Source organism: Phyllostomus discolor, chromosome 13 (genome assembly GCF_004126475.2).
Source record: "Phyllostomus discolor isolate MPI-MPIP mPhyDis1 chromosome 13, mPhyDis1.pri.v3, whole genome shotgun sequence".
Lineage (NCBI taxonomy): Eukaryota > Metazoa > Chordata > Mammalia > Chiroptera > Phyllostomidae > Phyllostomus > Phyllostomus discolor.
Genome location: NC_040915.2, coordinates 45,952,006 through 45,975,831, shown reverse-complemented (window position 1 = coordinate 45,975,831; position 23,826 = coordinate 45,952,006). Strand labels below are relative to the sequence as shown.

Sequence of the window (23,826 nt, the reverse complement as noted above, 5' to 3'; positions counted from 1 at the left end):
GGACAGTCAGAGGAAAGGGGGCCTTGGAGACAGGTTCAGGGGTGTAGCCCTGGATGAGCCGCCACTGCCCATTGCTCCCCTGGTTGCAAGTGCCACGCGTACCCCTAGGAGATGTACACCTCAGGGGAAGAAAAAGGAGTGGGCGTGCTCCTGGGAGGGAGAACCTACTCTGCTTTTTTACTCATCCAACCCCTACTGCAGCCAGCACACAGACCAAAGGGATGACAGAGGGCTAGTTTCTACCTTGGACAAGACACCGGTGCTTTCCAGCTGCCATTTTGTTACTTCTTCAAGTTTTCTCTCTCTCTCTCTCTTTTTTTAAGCGTTTATTTAAACAGAGGGGAAGGGAAAAAGAGGGAGAGAAACAGCAATGTGTGGTTGCCTCTCACGCACCCCCAGCTGGAGAACCTGGCCTGCAACCCAGGCACGTGCCCTGACTGGGAATCAGACCAGTGACGTTTTGGTTCACAGGCCAGTGCTCAGTCCACTGAGCCACACCAGCCAGGGCTGGATTTTTTTCAATGCACCCCTTTCCCCCCCATTTTTATTGACATTTAATTGACAGTCAGAAATTACATATTTAAGGTGTTTGTATGACTTGATGACCCAATATATTATACATTGTGAAATATTCACCACAAGCCAATCAACATATCACTCATACCTTTACCATTTCCCTTGTTTCTTTCTCTTTTTCTTTCTTCTCCCTTCCTTCCTTCCTTTCTTCCTTCTTCTTTTTCTTTCTCTCTCTCTCTTTTTATTTTTTTGTGGTAAGAGCATCCACAATTTCCTCTCTCAGCCAATTTTATGTACATAACACAGTCTTGTCAACTGTCGCACTGACATACACCAGTTCCGCAGAACTTACTCATCTTACATAGCTGAACTTTGTGCCTCTTGACATCTTTCTGTTTTTCCCTCCCCACCCCGGGTCCTGGTAACCTCCTTTCTACTCCGTGTATCTATGAGTTTATGTTCAGTGCCATTTTTATTGGCTTTTTGTAAATCAGAACTGGAGTACTCAGAGAGCACTGGTATCTGCTTCCCACGATATTCATCATGTGGGAAAATGTCATGTGCATTTCAGGAAGTGTATCACCTTTTCTTTTTTCCACTTTGGTAAAATTTACAAATTTTTGTTCCAACTCTTAGGAGTAGTCTTGAGAGGACAAGATACATTTTAAATGATTTAAACCTTTGGGAAGCTGGGACAAAACAGATTGTTTAAAGTAAAAATTACCTTATGGCTAACCAGACGTGAAACCAAATTAATAATTTGTCTCTCAAAGTTCCTAATTCTAAGCTGTAGATATTTAGTTTTTTTTATTATGTAAGCTTTAGACAGGACAGTAGGCAAAGGTATAAGGCAGATGAAGATTTCTCTTTTTTCCTCTGCTTTATCAAGACTTGGTATTTTTTAATTTTGTTTGCAGATAGCTCGGAAGTGTATTTTGAGTGATATTTTTAGTTGAGATACAAGTATATTAGAGAGGAAGAGTTTAAGATTCAGTTTTTGAGTTTTGGGGGATGCGACAGCTGTTTTACATTTAACCTGTATCCTCATGTTTTGGCGTCCCGAACAGGTGCCCCGTTTGCCGGTATTGTCAGACTCCCGAGCCAGTAGAGGAAAATAAGTGTTTCGAGTGTGGCGTTCAGGAAGTAAGTAATGGGTGGTGGGGGAGATTAATGAACACAGCTTCCATTGTCTGGGCTTTTCTTCTGCCCTGCGTGGCTTAAATTCTTACGAATTCCTTTTAGAGACGGATACTTTTTCTTTTTTTGTCTAGCATCAGGCAAGAAATAAAGCTACAAAAATTACTTGATTTCTAAGCAAAATACAATTTTATTCTTCATTCTTTGAAAAAGCCTACACTTTTATTGATAAATTATGAAATTTTTTTCTTGCTATTTATGTAGAGTTCCATTAAAATCAGAGCAAGAAAATGATCCGTAAAAGCATCCTTGCTTGTTGGATTTTAAACATATATTAAAAGTCCCATAGAAACAACTCTAAATCCTGTTCTGTGTCAGCACCCTTTTTACAGTGAGTGGGGCAGGTCATGTATTTTTATATAATTACAATCATATCTTCTTCTTGGCAGAACCTTTGGATTTGTTTAATATGTGGCCACATAGGATGTGGGCGATATGTAAGTCGACATGCTTATAAGCACTTTGAGGAGACCCAGCACACGTATGCCATGCAGCTGACCAACCATCGGGTCTGGGACTATGCTGGAGGTGAGCACCGCTCTCGTTCTTCCATTTGGGTTCATTGTGTGTGAAAACTTCTCCTTGAGAATCTCCCCGCTTTCTCTCGCAGCTTGAAATCTTCCTGACAGCTGCGGCAGACTCAAGCCCTGCAGGGCTTTCTTTCCTGTGAACGGCCTGAAATGTGTGTTATAGAGAGAGTTAATGCTTCCATTCTTCCCCTCTTGCTCTTTTTTAAAATTCAAATGATTTAGCCTTCTTTTAAAGAAATATTGCAATTTAGATCTGTAAAACCAAAATTTTGTCAGTTATGGAGTTAAGAGTATGGAGACTCTTTTCATTCTGAGAGAAACGTGCCTTGGTTGACTTATTCTTTTCTTTAGATAATTATGTCCATCGACTGGTTGCAAGTAAAACAGATGGAAAAATAGTGCAGTATGAATGTGAGGGTGATACCTGCCAGGAAGAGAAAATAGATGCCTTACAGTTAGAGGTAAGAGAAGTTACTAGTAATTACTAAATAGCTGTGTCTACCACTTTTTTCTACTATTCTAACTTGAACGATGCTTTGGGCTTTTAATTTTTTTTAACAGTATAGCCTTTTTTATTTAAAACACGTTACACTATTTTTGAGAACCATTTTTAGTATCTTCCCATTTTTCTTACAGATTTCTCTCTTTTTTTTTTTAATAAAAAAGCATTTTTTTTTTATTGTTACTCTGTTACAGTTGTCTTGGTTTTTCCTTCTTTGCCCTCCTTTGGGGTTTTAATTTTACCATTTGACTCTGCATGTCAACTTTTTAAAAAATTCTATTACTGCTGTGAAGGATTATTAAAATTATTTTATTCTCATTTTCTTCTTTGAACGTCTACGTTTCACTGTGCCTTATTTTCAGTGCAATGTTCCAAGTCGTCTCAGGTTCAGTATTAAGGTGTCCTCTGTAGCTGCTGTAACCCCGGAAGTTAAGAATCTCCCCGTTGGGAAACTGAGTGCACTTACAGTGCAGTCGGAAACTGAGCAGACTTGGTCAGAACGAGGGAACCCCGGTGGTATTTTTCCACGCCCGAGGAGCTTTTCCCTATGTATTGGGCTGGCATTTTGCGAATTAGAGGCTTTTCTATACAATTGTATACTCAAAGTTTATATTTTCTGAATTTGAAGCTTATATTTGTAAAGCTCTCTTGGGTATTCATATGTTTGAAGAAACAACAAAATTAGCACAATCTGATTTTCCTCCATAGCAGTAAATAACCGTCTCCTTATAAAATTGATGTTGTGTAAATTTTATGTTAATGAAGGAGAGGTTTCCCATGAGTCCTGTTTTACAAATTTCAAAATGATTGTTTAAAAAAAAAAATACCTTAACCTTGGGAGAAAATAGACATTTGAAAACTAGCTCATCTCCAGGCTTTTAAGTTCTGACAGATCAGTAGAGTGGCCTAAAATAAGGGTGGTGGTGTTACAATCAATCAATTTACAGTCAATAAATTGTATTGATATGACAAAAGTTCAGGCCTTTTACATTAAGGTTTTAGAATGAAGAACCCTTCCACGTGACTGCAAGTCCCTTCAACGATTGTTTTATTGAGGGCTGCCGCCCGGCAGCCGCTCCTCCTGGGGATGGGGCCGCAGCACCAGACAAACTCCCTGCCCTCCTGGAGCACACCTTCTGGTCACGCAGACTCTCTCTCCCAGTTGTCCCCTCTGTCCCACTCTTAGTCTCTTCTCTGGCCTGCACACGGGCTTAGATCTAGTCCCCTAGAATGGCCTTTCCCAACTGCAGGTGTGGTCTGGCCACTCCTTGGCGCACACTCTCGATGCAGCGCCCCAGAGCCTTCCGTAGACCCCACCTCTGCACCCGCTGCACCGCAGGCCGCGTTGGTGTCACCTCTTCGTCTCCGAAGAGACCTGAACGTCCACAGCGCACGTCCACAGCGCACGTCCGGGTTCAGTGGTTCGCTGGGGTCACACCTCTCTCGATCGTCCCCTCCTCCTGTGTGTCACGAGCCCTCTCAGATCTCTCTCTCAGAAGTCCTTCCGTGTCCTACTGTCAGAGGCCATCTGTCCTTCCCTGCAGTTACACTGCACTGTTCGTTCATCCACGTAGTCAGGCCAAGAGAGTTTCTTAACATCCAGCGTGTCCCTGGCTCTGAGGGTACAGACGTAAAGATACAGTCTTTGCTTTCGAAGGTTACAGCTTTGAGATAATACCGTCCAGACAAGGGAGACAGGCAGAAAAACCAGGGATTAAGTGCTAGTGTTGTAGGTGCCATTAAGGATAGGCGGGGTGCTGAGGGAGCTGAGAAAGGGGCCACCGGACCCAAGGCTGGGAGAGATGGGACAGCTTCCTGCGGGGGAAGCAGGAGGCAGGGGAGAGTAGTTGGGTGGGCTGATCTGAATTACACTTGGACTTAAAAACCATGTTCTTCTTAAAGCGGCTTGAACAGGCACCTAAGTTTTTTTACTGTGCGTCCTGTGTGTCCCTGACTGGATCGGAAGCCCCAGGATGACAGAAGTGTAATTGTGGTTTAGTGAGCACAGTGGAACCAAGGTGTAACGTGTATTTTGATGGTTACTCTTACTTTTCTGTAGGTCATTAGAAGTCAGGTTTTAATTGGATTTCAGAGACTGACTACAGTGACTTATGTCTTGTTGTTTGTTCTCCATGTTTTCAGTATTCATATTTACTAACAAGCCAGCTGGAATCGCAGCGAATCTACTGGGAAAACAAGATAGTCCGGATAGAGAAGGACACAGCAGAGGAAGTAAGTGTGTGGGGTAGTGACTGCTGAAGCGCCACGCCTCGGGGCAGCCTGATGTCGGGGTGGGGAAGGGCGGAGCTGCAGGGACGCAGGAATCTCAGGATCCTTCCTTCTCAGCTTCGTAGATGGGTGAAGACCCTTCTGCCTCTAAAAAGAAACCTTTCTTTTACGTATGTCAGTTATATCTCAATAAAGCTGGAGTTGGGGGGAAGAAAAAAGAAAACAAGAATTTGGAAAAAACTTGGCTCACTCCAGAAACCTAACTCTAGACCAGGATTCCAGGAAGAAGCGGGAAGCACCTGAATTGTCATTATACCAGAGACAGCCAGTGTCAGGGAACAAGCATTTCTGGGACACAATGAGAATGAAATTAATCCAAAAAAACCCCCAAAAACTATTGCAAATGTAATCAATCAAGTATAATTTAAGAAGGGGAGAGAGTCAGACATATAGTCTCCTGTAGGATTACTAAATTGAGCATACATAAAATCAAGCAAAATTTTATAGTTTGCTGACCTCAATACCATATTAACTTAAGGAAGAAGTAAAATATCTGGCATGTACCAAAAAAAAAGAGGAAAAAAGAAACCTTGGATTTAAAGGCTTTAGTATTTTGAGGTTTGGGGTGTTGTTTGTTTGTTAACTTCGGTAATGTTTTCTAGCGCCTGGTGTAATTCTATTTAAAAAATAGAAGTATGTACATGAGGGTTGTAATTTGAGTCAGCCAGTTGGTTTGTCAGCTTGGGAACAGCTGCTTTGGGGAGCTGAACATGGGCCTCTGAGACAACAAGACGTTACTTCGGAGTTGATGGGAAAAAAATTGGGCAGAAATGCTGGAACTTCCGTGGTCACCATGGTTCCTCATTGGTCTAGGGCAGCAATTTTTAAGTGGTGTGCCACAAGAATTTTTAAAATCTGCGACACCTGACTCTGTAGTCAGGAGCACTGACCTCTTTTCTCTTAGACTGTCAGAAAAATGACAACAGCCAACACAACAGTAGCTGTCTTGTGTGAATCAATCAAAATTATACCTTTTTTTTTTTTTTTTTTTGGTCAGATCAGCAAAAAATACATTTTTTGGTGTGCAGCAGAATTTTAGTAATTAGTTTATGTGTGCCATGACATGCAAAAAGTTGAAAATCGCTGGTCTAGGGCAGCGGTTTTCAGATTTTTAACAAAGATGCCATTTTAAAAAGATGCCCTTCGCTACTCCGACATTTAAAAGAGAAAAGTGGTGTGATTTGGGTGGAAACCCAGGTGGAGGTCCCAGAGTCCACGCACTTGGTTTTCCCTTTGTCTCTGGCATGAACAAGGAACCCAGAGGGTCCCAAAGAGGGAGTTCGAAAACCAGTGAACACCGGAGGACCATGTATAATTAGGAACCTAGGAACCGTTTTCTCTACCTACAGACAGTGTTCATAAATCACTGATTCCCCTAGGATTAAATAAGGGCTTTGAAGTTTTTTACATGATAGCTTTTTGAATCCCCACCGGTACCTGGGCTTTCGGATGGGGACCACAGATCTGGGCTTGGGGCTCACCTCCGAGGAGGGTTATCCTGGAGCCGAGCAGGCAGGGCCAAGCTCTTTCCTAATGCCAGGCCCGTGGGTCCTAGTGTCTGGGTGTGGCCACAAATGAGGAGAAATCAAATTTTTAAAAATGAGGCTTGCCCTATCTACTGTGGCTCAGTTGGTTGGAGCATCGTCCCACAACTGAAAGGTTGCAGGTTCAGTTCCCAGTCAGGGCACATACCTAGGTTGCAGATTCGATCCCGGATCCCCAGTCCCCTGTACCCGATCCCCTGTTCGGGTGCCTACGGGAGGCATCCAGTTGGTGCTTCTCTCTCCCATCAATGACGTTCCTCTCTCTCCCTTTCTCTCTCTAAAAGCAGTGAAAAAAAAATGTCCTCAGGTGAGGATAAAAATCAAATAAAAATAAGGCTTAACACTAGCTTTAAAATGACCTTTAGTTAAAAGTTCTTGATGAAATTCTTCTAAGAACCGTCCAAGCAATGGAAATGCCTTTCCAGAGGCACTCGGGTCCTGAATAGGGCTTGTTTGGAGCACATGGGGGAAGGACGTGGCTCTCTGGCGGCACTCAGGAGGGCGCGCTGGTTGCTGCCACTCAGCGACCAGCGATGGGCTCCCAGGGAAGAAGGGGCACCGGCAACCCAAGCAGCCTTACTAATGGGCTTTTCCACGGGCCGCACCAGCGTGACCACCTAAAGTGCTTCGTGCAGACCCTCGGGAGCTCAGCTCAGGATTCTCTCTGCCTTTTAAGATTCTTTAGGATTAACTGCATTCTCTAGCACATGCCCGTGAAAAGTCAAGCGGCAGGGAAGCTAAAAACTGAACGTTGTGTTTAAGTTTAGGTAGGGATAAGATGAAGGCAAGGGCAGCCCTAAATGAAAAGCTCAAAGGGCTTGGAAAGAATGTTTCGTTGTCTGGTAACAAGTGTTGGTCACCCGCAAGTTAATGGAAGTTCCTGCCCCCATCCTCCTCTCAACCTGCCCTCTGTCCATTGGCACCTCCGGCAGTAGAGCACGTGCGAGGATTAACAGTAACCGAGCGTGGGTTTCGCTGACAGCGATTCTTGTTCGTGGGCCTCTTGAAAGTTAGTGGTGGGGAGGGGAGGAGATGAAGGTCGAGCTTCTTTGTGAACTTCAATTATGATACTGTTCCTGTCCCCCGGTGCCTTTGGTAGGACCTTTATTATGGCGTGTGAGCAGGGTCTGTTCTCGTGAATCACATACCCGCCTGTAGGTCCTCGGTTTTGACGGGGCCGTGAGTGAAGCACACACACGAAGCCGTCAGGACGAGGGGATTCCCCTCAAGATGACGCTGTTCTCCGTGGACCTCTGGATCCATGGTAGCGATCAGTGTGTTTCCAGCTGTGGGCTGTAAAGTGAGTTTGGTGGACCACAACTGGCATTTTTATTAAACAGAATAAAACAGGATAGGTATAAAGTGTCAGAGTACATCACATTTGATACTGTTTTGTGAAACTCCTGTTTCAGTTGTGTGTGTTTGTATACTGAGTATTTCTTACTTTGGGCTAATGGACAGAAATGTTTTTAAAAGCACTGATTTAAACCACGTAACATTCTATCTATAGCATCTAAAAGCAATATTAAAAAGCTTTTGGGGTTACTTGGTATTTTTCATTTTGATTTAAATGTGTTTGGCTTAAGTGTCTTTAGTGATCAAAACATGACAGTTTGATTCCATTTCTGTCTGTTCTGATTTCCCTAAACTAACAGGAGCCAGTTTAGGAGAAAATGTCAAATGGATCTAATGCTCTTTTATTTTAAAGCAATATTGAGGAGAAAATGAATGACAGACTAGAATGAAAGCAATTTTAAAGCTATTTTTATTTTTATGACAGAGAAAAAACAGAAATCTCCCGTTAATTGCATGTTCTTCCTACTTAATGGTAGTTGGCTATAAAGTTAATTTCTCCAAAGCAGTTATTTTCTTATTATTACAAAGGAGGGAGCAGTACTTTTTAGAGACCTGCTAGGGAGGCCATATGGCAAATATTTAAAAAGAAAGTGTTGGCCCTAGCCTGCTAACTCGGATGGAGTGTTGTCCTGATACACCAAGGTTGCAGGTTCAATCCCTGGTCAGTGCCCATACAAGAAACAACCAGTGGATGGATAAATAAGTAGAACAACAAAACGATGTTTCTGTTGCTCTCTTCCTTTCTCTCTCTCTCAAATAAATAAATAAAACGATGTTTAAAAGGAAATGTTAAAAGCAGTGGCCCTTTGGGACAATGTATGCATCCTGGATCTCTGCTGAGTTTAGATCTTGCCCAGAGGTCACTATTCCTTTGCTGTACAGCTTAGGACTACAGTGTAGGGAAAGAGAGGTTTAGAACTTGGCTTTGGACCCAGATTGGGGGTCCAGTCCCAGACCCACCACACTCTATCTGAGTGACCTTGGATGTGTTGCCTCAGTTTCTGTAAGAAGCTGGCATGCTTAAGTCATAGGTGTGTTATAAGGAGATACTGCTTATAAAATACTTAGCAGGTGCCTGGGCCATAGGATTTAAATCCTCAGTTACTTTCAGTTCCTGTCACTGTTGCCTTGTGATTTACCCAACCTCACTGCTTCCCCTTCCCACCTGATCTTCTCCCCGTGTCCTAAGGTCAGTAGAGGTGAGGCGTTTCCTAAACCTGTACATCTTTACCTTGGAGTGAATCTAAGTTTTTAAGATGTCATATGAATGAGTTCCGTATGTATTGTCTCTATTGTAAAGAACTCAGTAAAACAAGAACTGATTATATTCCATGTGGCTTCATGGTACTTGAGAAATTTAATAGTGAGTTGAGGGTGGGAAACCCCAAAGAAAATCAGTTAGATTAGATAAGCTTCTTAGATTATTCGGGTAATAGTTTGTGGAATGCAATCTCAGGAGGCAAAAACAATGGTGAGTTAAGAAGGGGAAGCCCTGTTCTAGTGTCTCTAACCAGCTGTCTCCGGCAGCTCTACTGCCTGAGATCCATTCTTCACTTTCCAGCAGTTTCCTTGACATTCAGCAGCTCCTGATCCTTTGTTTATCCCAGTATAAAGAAACAGTAAGGAAAAAAGGATTTCTCAAAATTTTGTATTCCTCTTACAGGAATTCTTTGAAACGATTGTCTCACCTTTTCTAAGTTTGGGTTGTCAAAGTTACAGGTAATTGGGGGAGGGGGGTTGAGAAGTTAGCCCCCAGATCCACACAACTTTATCTTTGTGAAATGAAACTGATCTCCAGTTGGCCCTGGAGGGGTAGCTCAGTTGGTTAAAACATCATCCTGTTATACCAAGGTTGCAGGTTTTGGTCTCTGGTTAAAGCACATGCAAGAAGCAACCGATGAACGCATAAATGAGTGGTATGACAAATCGATGTTTTCCCCACCCCACCCCCAGATTAAAAAAAGAAACCTCTGTTTGCTTTTTCAGATTAACAACATGAAGGCCAAATTTAAAGAAACAATTGAGAAATGTGATAATCTGGAAGAGAGACTAAATGATCTCCTGAAAGAAAAGCAGTCTGTCGAAAGAAAGTAGGTATAATCTGTCTGTTCTTTAAAATCGGTATTTTATTGTAACAGTAATTATGTAAACAGTTCATTTCCTTCATTCCTAAGGAAATACTGATTTTCAAGTGTATCACCAGGTTTTTAGGAGTCACACTGTGATTGAGAAATCACAGTATGTGGAGCGAACGTACTGTGATTTCATGTTTATTAAAAAACACAGCGTGTTGTGTCCGTAGCAGTCAATTTCCTTGTGCCCAAAGCCATAGTGCCTGAGAAATGGCAGTTAGAAAAGAGCCTGTGTCTAAGCTGGAGATGGCCTGCGTTCTGACCTTGGACAAGAATTAAAGGCCACAGAAGTTAAACATAAGGCGAAAATCTCACGAGCAGCACGGCAAGACTGTAGCTCTGCTGTTATGTGGGAAGGTAGCTACTGCTGATGGAAATCGTCTTTCTGGCTTAAGTTATATTCACAAAAGTAACTGGGCTTTTACCTCTGGGCAAATGGATAAAAATAAATTCAGGGGGGATAACTGTTTCTTAAAAAAATTTTTTTTAATAGACCATTTATTTTGGAGTAAATTTAGATTGACACAGGTTACAAGGATAGCACAAAGAGTTCCCATTGACCTTTCACACATTTTCCCCATTGTCAGAAGTTGGGTTTTTTTTTTAAGATTGTATTTATTTTTAGAGAGAGGGGAAAGGAGGGAGAAAGAGAGCGAGAAAAACACCTGTTGGTTGCCTCTCACATGCCCCCAACCAGGGACCTGGCCCGAAACCCAGGCGTGTGCCCCAAACCAGGAATCAAACCAGTGGTGACCTTCTGGTTTGCAGGACAACACCCATCCTGCTGAGCTACACCAGTCAAGGCAGAAGTTGGATTTTTTTTTAAAGTAGTTTTCGTACGTGTATGGTAAAAGTCTTGATAACATACAGTTTTCCATTTTACCGTTTTTGAGTGCACAGTTCGTCGGCGTTAAGTACATTCAGAGTTTTGTTCAGCTGTCACCGTTGTCTGTTCCAGAACGTTTCCTCACCCCAAACAGAAACTCGCCACCGGAGGTTTCTTTAGCTGCTGTAAAAACACTGCCACACTGGTAGAAATAAAAATCAGAAATCCTCTATACTTTTACCAGCCTAACAAATTGAACTGTAGTAAAGAATTAAAAAGTTAAAATTGTAAGTTTTCCTAGATCCTGACAACTAGAGGTTACCATCATTGATGGTACCAGTGAGTATTGACTCTTACAGATCTTTTGCTGTTCCTATATAAACATCTCACATACGTAATATTTGTTTCTACAAAATTAGAATAATATTAGATGCTCTATTTTGTTAAATACTCTGTTTTGGAGATTTTTTTTTTTTACGTTGGCACATTTAGCTCTATCTTGAGCTTTGTAATAGCTACATAGGACTCCGTGGTGTGGACGTCCCACGATAATTTCAAGCAGCTCCCGTTGATGGACATTTAAGCTGTCTCAGGTCTAACGCTACCGTAAACAGCGTTGCAGTGAACGTCTTTTCCCGTGGGTGAGAAGAGAGATGCTCAGCGCAGTCCTGAGTGTATGTTATAGGGGTTGCTGGCGGTAGAGCAGCCATGTCAAAGGGCATGTGAGATTATGACTTTCCAGTGATCTCCAAGTGGACCTCCAGAGTTTGTACCAGTCCCCGCTCGGGTGCCATGTGTGGGAGTGCCTCTTCCCAGGTGTGAGCTCTTCGGCGTTTTTTTTTTTGTTTGTTTGTTTGTTTTTAAGATTTTGTTTATTTTGAGAGAGAGGAGAAAGAGAGAGGGGAGAGAAACATCAATGTGTGGTTGCCTCTTGTGCGCCCCCTACTGGGGACCTGGCCTGCAACCCAGATGTTCGCCCTGACTGGGAATTGAACCCTTGACCCTTTGGTTCGTAGGCTGGCGCTCAATCCACTGAGCCACACCAGCCAGGGTTCTTTGGCATTCTGATGCATAAAAATGATGTCTAAATTTGTGATTCTTTGCTTACGCATAAGATTGGGCATCAAGAATAAGGGCGCTCCCTGTTCTTGAAAACCCTTCTTCCATAAATGCAGTGAGGCCAGGTTACTTAACTCTCTGAGAATAACCCTTTTCCTCGTAACTTCTTAGCATTGCTATCCTCTCTAAAGCCACCTATTTAACCATTGACTGCAAAACAGAGGAGCAGAAGTTTTACCATGAATCACAGAATAGTTTTTGCCATGAAGAAATTTCTGTGCTTAAAAAAGAAAAATTGTCTTGAAGCTATACTTGGGTTAACTGGACCAAAATTCTTGCTTTATGTAGCTGTTGCAGTGGCGGCAAACCAGTCTGCCCGAACAGGGAGGGAGGAGTCCACCCTAAGTAGATTCTGAGATCATGGCTCCTCTGTTCAATCCCAGAGCAGAAAGGGGTCTGTGTCAGCAAATGAAAAATGTGCTTTTGTCTTCCTTTGTTTTGCAAAAGGTGCACTCAGCTCAACACAAAAGTAGCCAAACTCACCACAGAGCTCAAAGAGGAGCAGGAGATGAACAAGTGTTTGCGAGCCAATCAGGTCCTCCTGCAGAACAAGCTGAAGGAGGAGGAGAGGGTTTTGAAGGAGACCTGTGACCAGAAGGATCTGCAGATCACTGAGATCCAGGAACAGCTGCGTGACGTCATGTTCTACCTTGAGGCGCAGCAGAAGATCAACCACCTGCCTGCCGAGACCCGGCAGGAGATCCAGGAGGGACAGATCAACATCGCCATGGCCTCAGCCTCGAGCCCTGCCTCTTCTGGCGGCAGTGGGAAGCTGCCCTCCAGGAAGGGCCGCAGCAAGAGGGGCAAGTGACCTGCACAGAAACAGGTGTCCCCGAGACTCTCTTCCCTGGCACAGACAGGGTGTGCTGGGGCCTAAATGTGAGGGTGGGCCCTAAATAAGTACCAGTGAGGATCAAGCTGCAGTTGTTTGGATCTTTCATTTGCTAGTGTTTGGTGTAATGAACGCAGAGGGCTGACGACCAGGAGAACTGACGGAAAAGGGCAGTGTTTTAAAAGGTGGCTGCTTTTTCCAACCTTAGTTCACTAACCTCAGACGTTCTAATGACCATTTTGCCTTCCTACTTGATAGGTGACCCAAATTTGTTGTGCATTTTTCTGTTGTATTTATTGAGTTGGTGTTTTTGACGTTCACTTCTGGGGTCAGTAGGTAACATTACCTATTTCTAAAGCATCAGACCTCCCTGAGGTCATTGCAGCTGCCTTAGAGAGAGGTTCACACTGGCTACTGAGGATTTATGAAAATTCCCGAGCATTAGCCTCATATCATTGTCATCCCTCCCTGCCTCTGGGGAATTGAAGGACTGGTTGAATGTTATATGAAAAGAGGCTGGGCCTATAAAGCAGCACTGGCTTGTCTCCAGCAGCCGTATCTTCTTGCTCTGGGGCTAGCCAGGAAAAACAAACAACCCGGGGCAGACTGAGTAGACCCAGTGTAGGAAAAACGGTGGTGTTTCCATTTTGTTTATTTTTGATGACTCTGCCCCTCCCTGTGAACCTCAACTAAGGAGGAGGCCTGATGGTGGCTCCGAGGCTCACATCTCAGAGTGAACTTCCCAGCATCTAGCAAGAATGAGCAGACTTATCATCCATTCGGAAATGTAGAGGGAGGCCTCAGACTAGCTGATTGTGTATTTTGCTGGGATCAGTATTTTTTGAATGTTTACAAAAGATTGAGCTGCATTTTCAGGTTGCGGCTAGAGGGAGCTTGGGCAGATTTTCAATTACGCTTTCAAGCTATAACCAAAGGCTGTTTCTAAATCCGAAAATAAGAATTTTATCAGAGCCCTCTTTAAAACAGTCATGTAATGCTTATGGGCCAACAAGAGGGGCTGTGTACTTCTCCAGAAACACAGATGTCGAACAATTCATGATACGCCATAACGAACAAAATTAAAGTAGAGCCATTGGAACTTAGCTTCCAAAAGAGGTAAGCTGAATAGGTTAACAAGACAAACTGCTAAATGATGAGTTTGTTTTCTGCTTTATAATTAGCCAAAGCTCAAATTACCACATTTCAGAATTTTTTAGCCTGTGGTTAGGCCTCATCCCCTTTGACATAAATGTCTTACAAGTTACTTGTTAGCACACCAACCATATCTCTAATCACCACCCATTGTTGTGGGATGTGCTGCACAGCGTTTCCCACAGGACCTTACCTGTAACTGTGCAAAATGAATGTACTTAGACACTGTCGAGTTTTGCGTAGGGCAGACCAACTGTGAGTCCCCCTCGGACTCACCAGATACCACAGACATCTTAGAACAAGAGTGGGAATGTAAAGCATAACCTGATTCTCTTTCCTATAAAGATTCTATTTTATTTAAAATCTATTTTTACACTAGTTAGAATCCTGCTTTTTTGGCCAAGTACTTGTCTTGCGTGTCTGACCTTGCAGAAGCTGGGGTGGATCAGAGCATACTAATGAAGAGAACTAGAAGTAGTTCACAGAGCTTGCTGCCTCCTCATTTCTCTGTGATCACCTCGATCCAGCAGCTCTACCACCAGCCGGGAGAACATGGATTTTCTGTGCAGGCGGGACAAGTGTTCTCAAAGGCCGTACCCAGAGGATTGAGCAAATAGGCAGATGTTTCCAAGTTATTTGAAGGTTTCTAAAAAATGTTGCAGAAAATAAAAATCGTAAGATATGTAAAGGAAATGTTTTTTAAAAACCGGTTAAAGGGTTATGTTTGAATTTGACAAAATTACATAAGATAGAAGCTGTTAGTGTTTTGTTTTGTTTTGTTTTTCAGGATGGAAATGAACCACGTAACATATCCATACTACCTTGAACAGTGAAATTGCATTAAAGTAACCAAACTTTGAAATGATTCTGCATGTGAAATTTGTGTCTCTCTGATTGACACTTGCTTGGGAGCTTGTATCTAAATAATCTGAGGAAGTGTCAGTGGCCTTGGCCTCAACCTTGCAACATGGTAGTGAGCAGCTAGGTTAGTTTCATCTTTCTGCCCCTTTGCTCCAACTTCCCTAATTAATAATAAGAACCTGAACAGATACAGATGAGGAGAAATTATTTTAATTTGGAGGCTTGGGATAGGAGAAGACCCAGGCACAACTCTTGCACTAAAAGCAATGAACACCTAAGACTTTTTTCCAGACCCGTCACCATGCTGAGATTTATTTTTGGAAACCATCACAAATGTGACTTGTTAGGATACACTGAGTAAGATAAAGCATTGAAGCAACCACCTTCTCCTTGCTTGTGCGGTGAAACTGTCCTCCTCAAAGGGGCTGAGAAACTCTCAAATAGCCAGCCAGCTGAGTGTAGGAAACTGTCAGATCACAAATGAACCTCCTTCTGTCATCACTTGGAAACCCCTCTCCTAGTTCAATCGGAATCCACGAACCACAAATACTACCCTGAAGATTTGGCCGCTGTGCCCGGTGCTGCATTGCTTGGGCTGGTGACAAATCCTGGCTCGTGGGATGAAGTCCACGGGCTCATCCAAAAACAGAAAGTCATTAGCCCTAGCTGGCGTAGCTCAGTGGATTGAGCGCGGGCTGCGAACCAAAGTGTCGCAGGTTCGATTCCCAGCCAGGGTACATGCCTGGGTTCCAGGCTATAACCCCCAGCAACCGCACATTGACGTTTCTCTCTCTATCTCCCTCCCTTCCCACTCTAAAAATAAATAAATAAAATCTTAAAAAAAAAAACCAAAGTCACAACATTTGAAGAAAGCTGTTTCGTTTTCTCCAGGATAAAACTGAATTAATTGTTGTGGTGTTTCTGCTGGGGTAGTTCTTGGCAGCAGGACGGAAATTTTTCAGGAGTCTCGAGCCCTGACTCCTGCTCCTTAATGGCGCCAAGGGGCAACTAAACCACTCCAAGACGTCACCTCCAGCGAGTTCAGGAGGCCCCCAAGTGGAGTGTTCCCCTGGCACGCCTCCACCACCAGCCAGACTTCACTCTTGCCTGCAGACATTTCTGAAATGGGAATCCTAGGGTATCTACATAGTGACCTCACCAATAGATGGAGCTTTTAAAGGTAAATTTTTAAATGACAGGGAAGAGTGAAGGGTAATAGAATCTTTTCCCATCAGGAACCCCGAGTTTTACCTCTGAGTCAAAGCCAAGTGTGTCCTTAGAAGTTGATTTTTCCCCCAAACGCTGCACTGCGGTCAGCTTGGAGCGAACGAAAAGGCATTCTTTGGACTTGTGCATTAGGGGACTTCAGGGAAGTTATATAAGGCTTCTTTTATTTTTTTTACTCTTTATGGGGGGTAGGGAGAGGTGGTGGCCTATTTCTCCTGATTACCGTCATAATCTGTTCCTTTACATGCTCTTTTCATTTTTTTAAAGTTAATGGGAATCCTTACCTTGCATCCCAGAAACTCACACGCTCACCTGGGAATGCTCACTCTCTTCGATAATGGGTTCTATCAAACATTAATTTTGAAAACTATTTCCAGAAGCCAAAAGATTTCAGAATCATTTTCGCTAGTAGACTTCTTGGAGCAGTTCCTTGCTGTAATTCTGGATGCTTAGGAGAGCATGAAAGGGGATTTTGCATTCTTGCTGCTTTGAAGAGGGCCAGGAAGAGACGCACAATCTGTTGTTCTTTATAAGGTGATTGTGGTCTTTGGGGCCTAATGTCGAATTGCTGCGGGTCAGAGACTTCTCATTGGAACGATCTGGAAAATGCGGTTTGGGACTTGGCACGGGGCTGTGCCGGTGCAGATAACATTCGCTCCTCCGAGGCTGATTACCAAGCGCACCAAGTGAACTAAAGCCGCTTCGCTGCTTTTCAGACCATGTTCTAAACCCCCAGACCTGAGACTCCTTTCAGGTGCAGCGTCTCCGAATAAATGCGGAGAGGTCTGTCCAGGGGGTGGAGTCAACCAAAGAGTGAAATCACCTGCAAGGTATTGGAACGTGAACGTTTGCGATGCCCAGGGTAAATCTACCCTAGCCTGTGACGCATGGTGCCATTCTGTTCAGAAGATAAACCTGGAGCCCTGGGCATAGATGCTGAATAGGAAAAACAGTTTTGACTTGGCCTCCGTGTCTTTTGCCATCTTTGGCTGGAAGAAGCAGCAGGCCTCAGAGCAAATCATGTGCTTTTTCTCGTTTAAAAAGCAAGAGGCAGCCCTGACTGGTGTGGCTGAGTGGATTGGGAGCTGTCCTGCAAACACAAGGTCACTGGTTCGAATCTTCAGAGTGCATGTCTGGGCTGCGGGCCAGGTCCCCTGCCTGGTGCGCTCGAGAGGTAATTGATTGATGTTTCTCTCCCCCTCTTCCCCTCTCTCTAAAAATAAATGAAATCTAAAATAACAAATAAATAAAAAGGACAAGCCACCCCTGGCTAGAGTAGCCCAGTTGTTTGGAGCACAGTCCCGGAAATCAAAAAGTTGCAGGTTCGATTCCTGGTCAGGGCACATGCCTAGGTTGTGGGTTTGGTCCCTGGTCGGGTGCATAAGAGAGGCAACCGATCCATGTTTCTGTCTCACATCGATTTTTCTCTCCATCCTTTCCCCTCTCTCTAAAATCAATAATCGTATTCTCAGTTGAAGATTTTTAAAAATCCAATTAAAAAATAAAAATACTTACTAAAAAAAGCAAGAGCCCACGGAGACCCCTGCAGCTGTAGCGACTCCTGACTGTCAACGCACAATCTGTTGGTTGTGGCCCAGCAGGCCACGCGTTCAGACCCTCCCCGGAGGAGGGCTCGGAGAAGTCCAGTGCCATTAAAAGAAGGAGGTGTTTCCTCCACTTGAGAAATTTGCCTGTATCACTTTACCTCATTAGCATAATGTTAGCACCCAAAGACTTTGGGTGCTAACTGTGAAGAAGAAACACAAACTAATTTCTTGGCAGAAGAACAGATCACAGAGAAAAACCTGGAAGTGAAGAAGAAGAGTAAGTGGAAAATTTTAGGAGGAATAAGGAGAGTTGCTGTCTTGGAAACCTTCCAGCGGAAAGCGAGCGAATTGTGATTTATCGCACATAGCCAGAGGGTCCTCCGGCAGCCTTTTCCAGGAATTATCTTTTGTGAAAGACTTAGCTTTCAGCCGTAGCTTTGCCCACTCACACGCTCTAACTGATTATGCTTACGTGGAAACTGTGAGCCGGAAAGGGTTTGCAAAAGGGACAGCAATGGAAGGGCCACGTCACCCAGCTCTCCTGCTTCCCCACTCCACCTGTCCTTGGCCCGGGCCGGCGGGTGGGGTGGGGTGGAATGAAAATCCTCTTTTCAAAATGCATGCCTCAGGAAAACAGCTTCACGGCATTTGTTTCCATGCTGCGGAAAATCAACACTAACTGGCTTGGATCCCAAACGGGGCCAACTGCAGAACGTTGCGATTCTGCAGCCAGGAAGAACCCGGAGGCCTCCTCCGGCCACCCTCCCTCCCCCTGGCACATTCGACTTCAATTATGTGGGAACATGCCGGGGCTGGGGGCCGCTGCCAGCACTGTCCTGGCCCCGACGGAGGAGGCCTCGTGCTGTGGCCCAAAATCTTTCCTAAAAGTCCACACAGGATCCTTCGGTTGCTGCCAATACTACACTTTCTCTTTGGCGAGATTCCTGGCTCTCCTGAGCCAGAGTAACTCTAAAGCTGTCTCCTGTGCTTTTCTCCCCGTGTGCTGCTGTGTTCTCTTCTTTCTCCCCGCAGCCCCTCTGCCCCTCACCGTTGTAAATGTGTCTGCTTCTGAGAACCAGAAGGATCTTGAAAAAGATCACCCACCCCAAGCCCTACCATCTTCTTGGTTAGCTGGCTGTCGGGAGAGAGCTGCCTTTTCGGTGAGCTCCTGTAACCAGTGCTCCTTCTGTCTTCTGAGATAACGTTCCTGTGAGAAGAGAGGTGACTGATGCCGCAGAACCCTGATTGGATGACGTGTCGCTGGTCTGAACCTGAGGGGACTAGGAAAAGCCTGGAAGAACGTTCCTGTGAGAGACCGCTTTTCCAGGGCTGGTCACCCCAGGTAGGCAATCCAGAGGGGCGGACCCCAAAATTCCCGTCTTATTTGGTAGGGCCCAAAGCTGACGCAGGCAAGCGTCTTGCACTTGCTGAGAATCGGAGGTGGAAGCAAGTCCTGTCCTGTCTTGACGTAATGGGACCCCAGGGCTGCGCCCACTTCTTGAATTCTGCACCACTTACCGGACTGCAGTGACGGTGCCGAGTGCTTGCTGTGTGCCGTCTCACTCAGTCCTCGACGCCAGCGTGGAAGGTAGGTAGTCACCCCGTTTCACAGATCGGGAAGCCAGCGCTCAGCGAAGACAGTCCAGGAGACCACCAGAGTGGACTTGGGGTCACGGTAACGCGTGACAGGGTAGTGCGCAGTCTCAGCATTGTCTGACTCCCAAATCGGGGCTCCTCGCCACTCTGCTCCTGAACTGTGTTCGTAGACCACTGAACTAAGACCACTTTAGTGTGAGGATGTGAACCAGTCCCGTGGAGCCACCGTGTTCATGGACCCAACTTCGAAACTTCTCATGGTCCTCTCCCCCACCTCGCCGGGACTGGAGCCAGAGCTGATGATAAGGGAGGGAGAAAATGCCAGCGGCTCCCTTGCCCCCGACACACATGGACCCAAGGGCTGGCTTTGGGGAGTCGCTGCGATGGGTGCCTGTCGTGGCCCCTTTACCCCGGGAAGCTTGGGGCCCAGTCCACACCAACCATTTACGCTGACGCCTCAGTTCTTTTCTGTAGAGCTACATGGAAACCCAGGTGCTTCCCTAGCTGGGAAAGTTGGCTCTGGGAACGAGACCGTCTCAACTGGAAGGAGCTCTCTCTCTGACAGTGTCGACCCCGTTACCTCCCCGAGAGGCACAGTCAGACAGGCACACGCAGGCTGACAGGAAACTTCAGATTCCGGTGGGATCAGCTTAATCTGTGGCTTCAATTTGTGACAGAAAACCAGGGGACAGCGAAAGCCTAGAACAACATTTTTATAAACTACTGGGGGATATTGTAAAGCTGTGCTAATTTTGTAGGTCTAAACTGGTGTGTGTGCTGCATGCAAACGTCTCCCAAGAGCAGCTCCTTTTTAAAAAAAATTTTTAACAAGTCAAATTTAATTTATACTATAGATCCAAGACCTATTTTATGTTATGTCACTCTTATTTCCACTTATCCTATTTACGATGATATATTCTAAATGCTGTAAGACAATAGCAAGAACATGATCATTTATTTTTTGGATATATTTTATTGTTTATGCTATTTCAGTTGTCCCGATTTTTCCCCCTTCGCCCCCCTCCACCCAGTAGCTCCCATTCCCTTCCGCAGTACCCGCCCCTCCACCTTGGCTCATGTCCATGGGTCGTGCATGTAAGTTCTTTGGCTGTGCCGTCTCCTATACTGTTAGCACCCCCCTGCCTATTCTGTAACTACCTATTTGTGCTTCTTAAACTCTTCACCTTTTCCCCAACTCTCCTCCTTCCCCTCCCAACTGGCTACCATCCCAATGATCTCCATATCTATGATTCTGTTTCTGTTCTGCTTGTTTGCTTAGTTTGGCTTTTAGATTCAGTTGATCATTGTGAATTTGGTGCCATTTTAATGTTCATAGTTTTGGTCATCTTCTTTTTCTTAAATACATCCCTTTAACATTTCATGTAATAATGGCTTCGTGATGATGAGCTCCTTTAGCTTTACCTTGTCTGGGAAGCACTTTATCCGCCCTTCCATTCTACATGTTAGCTTTGCTGGATAGAGTAGTCTAGGTTGTAGGTCCTTGCTTTTCATCAAGAACATTAACTTTTAAAATACACAAGTATATTATTATTTTTTTAATTTTTGAGATATAATTACCATACAGTAGAATGCGGCTCTTAAGCGTGCAGCTGGATGAGATTTAACACATGTATACAGTGGTGTGGTCACCACCCAAATTAGGAAGGAGAACATTGCCACCTCCCTCCCAAAGTCAGTTATTTCACTTTATTTTTCATTAAAGGTTTTATTTATTTATTTATTTATTTATTTATTTTTAGAGAGAGGGGAAAGGAGGGAGAAGGAGAGGGAGAGAAACATGATGTGCAAGAGAAGGAGCGATCGGTGGCCTCTCGCACAACCCCAACCAGGGCCTGTACCCTGCCTGGGAATCGAACCAGCAGCCTTTCACTCCATAGGCCAGCGCGCAGTCCACTAAGCCACACCAGCCAGGGTGGCTATTTTATTTTTAAAGCAAAAACAGGGAGAGGAAAATTGAAAAGCACCCTTATCTCAACAGAAGAAATCATTAGCACTTTAGTGTGTTTCTTTTGGTCTTTTCCATGCCTAATTATTTGTATATGGTTTACTTGTTTCTTTCGGGGATTACTTAGAGACATACTAAGTGCCAGACACTGTCTAGATTCTGGGGAATATAACAGCCACTGTAACAGTCCTAATCATTACCTGCCTAAAATACAAACAAACTTCAGACAATGGTTAAGTGCATAGAAAAATGACATGGTGTACAAAGGGGACAGGAGAGCAAGGCTATTTTTTGTAGTCTTGTCAGGGAATGCCTCCATGGTCGATTGTGTGCAAAAAAAAAAAAAAGTGCTGATTCGGACTCTGGACTCCAGAACTGTGAGGGGATCAACTTGGGTGGTTCTAGGCCCTCCAGCTCGCGGCACTTTGTTACTGGGGGAAGCACACACACCGCTCTTTGCTTCCGTTCCCTCCGACAGCGACTCTTTTCCCCGTCCGTGCCTTCCACAGGACTTTAAACTCTGCTTAACACAGTTACTAAGCCTGTTAACGGTGTTCCTGGGTCTCAGGATAAAATCCAAAGTCTTACCTAAGCCTACAAGGTCTTCTGTGATGTAGCCCTGACCTGCCTTTCTGATCTCATCTCACACTGATTTGGCTGGCCCTGACCTGCCTTTTTTTTTTTTTTTTAATTTGAGAGAGAGAGAGAGAGGTGGGGTGGGGGAGACGTTGATTTGTTGTTCCACGTATTGATGCATTCATTGGTTGCTTCCTGTATGTGCCCTGACCGGGGATTGAACCCACAGCCCCACAACCTTGACATATCCAGACGATGCTCCAGCCAACCGAGCCACCCGGCCAGGACCTGACCTGCCTTTTCAATTTTATCCCATATCCTTCTTCTTCTCCTTTATTTCTCCCCAGCTACCTTGAGACTTGCATGATGTGTTGCTCTGCTAAGGCCACACATTGAATGGAGTAAACAACAGAAAATGACTGTCTCACAGTCTGGAAGCCAGCGACTGAGATCGAGGTGTCTCCAGGGTCGGCTCCTCCCCGGGGCGGTGAGGGAAGGTCTGCTCCAGGCCTCCCCTGGCGAGCAGAGACCCAGCTGGGGTGCCACTGTGCCTGGGCAGGCAGTGGGGTGCGGGGGTTCGTGCCTCAGCCTGGAGCTGGCCTGCCCGGGCTCAGGCCCCAGCTCTGCCTCTGCCTAGTGGAGGGGTCTAGGGGGCAGTCACCTCAGAGCAGAAAATAGATTGCATCTTTTGCAAAATGGGGGTGATCGTAATAGCTGCCCCTCATCAGACCGTTGTGTTGGCAGCTCCTGGGCTTGTCTCTGGCACGTTCCCCCAGCTGGACGACGTGCATTTTGAAAGCGGAGACCCTTTTCCTTCATCTGCACAAGGCCCAGCCTGGAGGAGCCCCTCCGCTCGGGGCCAGGGGTCGAGGTGAAGGAATGAGCACAGGCCCAGCAGAACAACACCAAGCAGGCTTTGCACGACTGGAGGCAGGAAAGGGGCAGGGTGACCTGGATGGTGCCTGCACCCGGCACAGCCCCTGGAATGTGCAAGGCTTTCGCAAACACCTGGGATGCCTCGGGAAGGCCAATGAGGAGAGCGCACAAAACACCAGAGGGACGCAGAAGGGGTCAAGGCAAAGATGACTGAGCACGCCAGGAATGACATAGGGACGCTTGGGTGGAGTCCAGAAGGACCGAGCTGCCTGCCAGCCTGCCCTGTGGCCTCTGTTCCCGGAACGCCAAGGCAGGTCTGGAGAGCAGCGCCCGGAGCAAGTTCTGGGTCAGGTGGAGGAATGCATGTGAGAGGTGCCTTCCTGCCGCTGTGAGCAGCAGAATCCCAACTCACCATGGCTCCTGCCAGGGGGGGAGCGATAACCTCATGAAGTAAGAATGGAGGAAGGTCAAGGTCTGGATTGGTTACACCAGCGGCTCTGCAACCTTACCAAAGCCCTGGGCCGGAAGCACTCTCGAGAGACTCCCCGTCACGTTCCACGGGGCCAACCACGGTTCACCTCCCGGGAAGGACTGGCGAGGGGCCTCACCACCCCAGATCGCATCTGCACACTCGTGCTGCATTCTTAGCGAAGAGAAGAATCGTGATTAGTTGTAGCCGATCATCTCAGTCCTGCTCCCCCATGTGACAGATTGGACAGGGAAAGTTGTCGGACTCGGCTTTGACCAGTGAGATGGAAAGAGAAGGCTGCTGGGAGTTCTGGAAGAGATTTTGTTCCCTGAAAACAAACAAACAGTGGAAATGAGAGAGCGCTTTTTTGCTGCCGTCTCCTTCCTTCCTTCCTTCCTTCTCAGGATGCGTGTGTGAGGGCACAGTGCTCGGTGTCCCAGCAGCCACTTTGCAACCCAGCGGCACAGTGCTGCCGACCCACGGAGGATGGCAGAGCAGGAAGAGAGAAGCAACCTGGGCCCTTGGAATCGCTTACCTCCAGACAGCTAAGACCGGCAATGAATAAACCTCGATCAGCCAAGTCCTGCTAGGAGGGCATTCTATCACTTAAACAGATTGAAGCATTCCCGATTGATACCATCTCTAGCTCCATCAAAAGAAGGGCAGGAGAGGGGAGAGGAGGAGACACATCAGGGTGCTGGGAAGTGGTCGTT

General features: G+C 45.5%; 1 protein-coding gene across 1 annotated transcript; it reads left to right on the top strand.

Annotated features, from left to right (window-relative positions):
• Nucleotides 1-2,102: 2,102 nt before the first annotated feature.
• LOC114509624 (BRCA1 associated protein) lies at nt 2,103-14,860 on the top strand. The gene is made up of 4 exons (XM_036014734.1): nt 2,103-2,241; nt 4,888-4,977; nt 9,921-10,024; nt 12,459-14,860. Exons 1-4 carry the CDS (start codon nt 2,233-2,235, stop codon nt 12,820-12,822), a joined length of 567 nt encoding a protein of 188 aa, XP_035870627.1. The 5' UTR covers nt 2,103-2,232; the 3' UTR covers nt 12,823-14,860.
• Nucleotides 14,861-23,826: the final 8,966 nt, after the last annotated feature.